The sequence below is a fragment of the Dermochelys coriacea genome, chromosome 12 (genome assembly GCF_009764565.3).
Source record: "Dermochelys coriacea isolate rDerCor1 chromosome 12, rDerCor1.pri.v4, whole genome shotgun sequence".
Taxonomy (NCBI): domain Eukaryota; kingdom Metazoa; phylum Chordata; order Testudines; family Dermochelyidae; genus Dermochelys; species Dermochelys coriacea.
Genome location: NC_050079.1, coordinates 10,705,580 through 10,710,156, shown reverse-complemented (window position 1 = coordinate 10,710,156; position 4,577 = coordinate 10,705,580). Strand labels below are relative to the sequence as shown.

General features: G+C 39.5%; 1 protein-coding gene across 1 annotated transcript; it reads right to left on the bottom strand.

Annotated features, from left to right (window-relative positions):
- Positions 1-1,892: 1,892 nt before the first annotated feature.
- Positions 1,893-2,819, bottom strand: LOC119841319 (leukotriene B4 receptor 1-like). Its single transcript, XM_038368659.1, has one exon. The coding sequence runs from the start codon at positions 2,817-2,819 to the stop codon at positions 1,893-1,895; it is 927 nt and encodes a 308-aa protein (XP_038224587.1).
- Between the last annotated feature and the right edge of the window lie 1,758 nt (positions 2,820-4,577).

Genomic DNA, 4,577 nt, shown 5'->3' with positions numbered 1-4,577 from the left:
ACCTCAGAATATACCATCTTGCACTGCTCAAAATGGGCTTGGGTTTGGCAGCGGGCTGAGCAGGGCTGGTGGCTGGGACCCGGCAGGCAGCAGCATGCCATTAAAAATCAGCTCGCATGCCATCTTCGGCACGCGTGGCATAGGTTGCCGACCCCTGATCTAAATACACTGTCACCTCAACTTTTCCTTATTAGGAGGAATGTCACTCATTTTACCAAAAAGAAAAGGAGTGCTTGTGGCACTTAGAGACGAAAGCTTATGCTCAAATAAATTTGTTAGTCTCTAAGGTGCCACAAGCACTCCTTCTCTTTTTGCGAATACAGACTAACACGGCTGCTACTCTGAAACTACTCATTTTACCCTTGCATTTGACACATTCCTATTTCATGTAATATTTCATTGATGCAGATAATTAGCATAGAAAATGTTACATCATGGAGCTGAGGTTATAGATAACACTTTAATAGTTGGCTGCCTAAAATAAGGATCCTAAATAAAAATGGCTTGACTTTCAAAGGTGCTGATACCTGCAACTCTCTACTGACTTGAATGTGATTTATGGGTGCTCAATGGGTCTAAAAATCAAGCTACTTATATAGGCTACCTAAAGTTAAGCTTCTGCTTTTCAAACTTTTGACTACTGACTAATGTTTAGGTTTGGATGAAAACTTTCTATTGAACTTTTTTGATGGAAAATAGGGTTTCAACTAATTATTTTTGCAATATCTTTAACTTTTTTGTCAAACCTGGTTGACAAGTCAGATTTTCAACAAAAATTTCCACTGAAAATTTTTAGAAAATTATTTTTCCTGTTTTTGACAATTTTCCATGTAAGGGGTGGGGGAAGCTCTTTCCAACCAGCTCTTCTAATGCCATTATGCTAAATAAATCCCACATTGCCTAAAGCTTCTGGTATTATGTTTTTTATATCTTCAGTTTGGGGTTTTGGCCCATATCTGGGCTTTCTCCTCAGGTTCAAAAATATGGTCAAATCCACCACTTCACCTTGTAAATACAAAATATAATCCAACCCATCTTTTGCTGTGAAGATAAATTTGAGAACCAGCAGAGAATAGCCCAAGTCTCATCTCCTTCCCCTTTCATTCTCCAAAATCCTAATGACATTCCCTTGAGTAATGTGTTTTTCCTTTTCTTTTGCTGCTTTTCTTTTTCATCTTTCTTCTTAATCTTTTGACTTCTCCCTGAAAACAAACTTCAGAGTTCAGTTGAGACATTGATCAAAATTCTGTTCAGTTACAGTGGTGTAAATCTGGAATAACTTCATTGTTTCAGTGGTGTCATTTCCAGAGCAACTGCAGTCCAATTGGAATTTGAGCCTGTCTGGAGTGACTGTGTGAAATTGCCATTTGCAGAATTCATGGCAGTTTCTTGCATGGCATTTGGCCTTACCATTAATATCACTTTGTATAGCAAATTCACAGACTTTTGAACTGATATTGTTATCCCAACTTCAGGGCAGCTGTAACTGTGACTCCATCCAACATGCTCTCTAACCCAAACCCAATACTCTTACAAGAAACCAGATTGTCATCCCTGAACACTGGGATGGAACAGTAATGGTAATAGTTTTGTGATGTGAACATAAGCCTATGGACTTGGCCAAGACTGCCAACTCACTTTATATAACACATAGAACAGCCTTCAGATGGTATTGACTTCCAGTTGCTACCAGTTTGCGCTGGATTAGAATGGGTGACCCTGAATGAGTGGTTTTGTTTAGCAAGGCAAAATTAACAGTGCAAGGTGTAAGGACTGAATATTCAGTACTCTAGTCATTACTCACTTCATACATGTCTCTTGTTAGAGAGTCTCTGTGTTTATTGAAGTGTCACTTACACAGACATTTCTCTCTGGGCTTCCTCTCTTACAGTTTAAGTCATCGTTTCAAAGAGTTTGAACATCTTTGCAAATCTCAGGTGACTTTGAAAGTTCCGAGCAGAAAAAGCGTAAAGCAGAGGGTTAATGCAATTGCTAATAAATGTCAGTGATCCAGAAATGTATACTCCCATTTCTGAGACCTCGCCCAATGCCAAAGACATCTTCTGGTTAGAGTCTACTATCTGTGTTGAAACAATTTCTATGATGTTAAACAGATGATGCGGTAACCAACAAACAGCAAAAGCCACAATCACACTGGCAATCAGCCTCCTTGACCGCTGCCTAGATGAGTAGGCCATTGTGTTTATTCTTCTTCCAACACATACATAACAAGTAGAGATGATAACAAAAGGAATCACAAAACCCACAATAGTCTCCAACAAAAGGCACAATATTTTCTGCTGATCAGAAGCGTAGTTGCGATATGTGCACTGCTGACCAATCTTGGTTTCTTCAATCTCTTGAAATGGGATTATGGAAGCTCCAAAAGCAACAGACAGGAGCCAAATGAGAAAAACAACTTTGAGAATCACAGCTTTATTTTTCCACCTTTGAATCATGAATGGGTAAAACACAGCCATGAACCGCTCCAGACTCAGTGTTGTAATTATAAACACGCTGGCATACATACTGCCGTAAACAACAGAAACCAGTGTTTTGCAGAAGGTGACTCCAAATAGCCAGATGTTAGCAAAGGAGTAAATCCAGACTGGTAAAGTAACCAGCACCAAGATGTCTGAAATGGCCAGATTTAGGATCAGCATGACTGTAGGAGATCTTTGCTTCACTTTCCCACAAATAGTCCAGATGACAATGGAATTCCCAGGGATCCCAATAGCAAATGACAAGCTCAGTATTGTGCAGACCACGGCCCTCTCATTGTCCCATGTCAGATGGCTGTTTTCTTCTGTTCTATTCATCTTGATTGGAGACTTGTTTTTTCTCTGATGCTAACAATCTCTGTTCCCTGCACTGTGCTTTTAACTCTGTAGGCACAAGTAGTGAACCTCATCAAGTGCTCCCTAACCAATGATCTGAAGGCTGATACAGCATGTGAGTTCACAGCCTATTGTTCAATCCTGGCTGAAGCTGAGTTCATACTTCCTTTTACAGTGCATAGGAAGACTGCATGCATACAAAGCGAAAACAACCTAAAAAACAAAAAACCCACCATATTCGCCTGACTGCTCTCATTTGTGCCAGTTATGTATGGTTGTAATTCCATTTATTTCCAATTACCTCGGATTTACACCATGAGAAAGGAGAATCAGAACCCACATATTTACTTTCCCATGCTTAAGAAGCTTACTTACTTCAGTTAAAAATACTGTTTTTATAAGAAACTCTTAACAAGCTAAAGTAAAGTTGTGCACAAGAGCACTTCAGTGTTTTGCATGTGAGGATTATTTTATAAAAAGCACACACCCAAGCAAAAATATAAAAAATAAAAATAAAATACTGACCCATTCAGTATAAGTAGGAATAATATATTTGGAGTAATGAAAAACAAGACAAATGATTGTACCTAGCCTTGAGTACATGCCTGACTTAAAGAAACTGCCAAATTCTGCCTTTTTGTTTTTCACTCCAGTGCAACTCACTGGACCAGATTCTGATTTCACTTACCCTGGCTTCAGGGGAGTTACTCTAGATATACACTGGCATAATAAAGATCTGAATTTGACCTAGTGACTTCAGTGAGGTTACAATGGTGTGACAAGGGTTTGGCTTTGGCTCTCTAAAATGAGAAAGAGGGATGTCTTTTAATTCTTCTGAGAAAGTTCTGCTATGGAATACACTTTAATGTAACTTCAGCTGAGCTGAATAGCAAGTGGACAAAGATTGTACACAGGCTAACCTACTCAAGCTAGCTTGACTCCGGCTAGCATGGGTAACAATAGCACTGAAGACAATACAAGCTTCAACACAGGTTGTAACAGCCTGGCACAGATGTATTCCCCTTGCTAGCCTGTGCTGTGCTTTCTTCACTTCTATTGTTACCCATGCCAGCTGGATTCAAAAGAAGGTATGCACAGTTTTTGCTGTGTAGACATATCCTAAGACTGAAGGAAGAAGAAAATAAAAAAGCAACTGCAACTACAAAAACAGTTGATGGGATTGGGGAACTGAAATTGGGAGGGTATTTTATATAGACACAAACAAGAAAGCAGAAGGTGATTACCACTTCTCTCTGAAATCTAAAACTAGTTTCAAATTTACTCCCTAATGTTGCTGCTCAGATTCAGTTCTACAAACCCAAGTAAATTTGTGCGTGGAATAAATGAAGGAGAAGAATCCATCAACTCTAATGAGAACACGTGTATAGTATTTTCTTTTAATCATTTGGCTGGATGCTGGTCTCCTTTCCAAAGGCTGGTGTAGCCCTGTCCGCTCTAGTAAAGGACACAAGCATTTTCATGTTATTTGGCATACCCATGGATAAAGTGATTGCAGATTGATCTAAAAGAACCAAGAAAGATCTTAGTTTCCCACAAGCAATACTGGAGAGACCTCAAGCTTTACTCCAAGCCTGGGTAGTCCTTTCATGCCAGACAATATAGAAAGTCCTTCAGGAAAGGACCCAGCTACAACAGAGGAAAATGGAACAGATAAAGGGGAGCTCCAGGTGGCAGAGGAGAAATTTCTGGTTGAATGCTAGGCTCTTCAAAGCAAACAGC

What these genes read in the sequence shown, in the direction of transcription:
- LOC119841319 (XM_038368659.1), bottom strand. Translation starts at nt 2,819, where the DNA reads ATGAATAGAACAGAAGAAAACAGCCATCTGACATGGGACAATGAGAGG.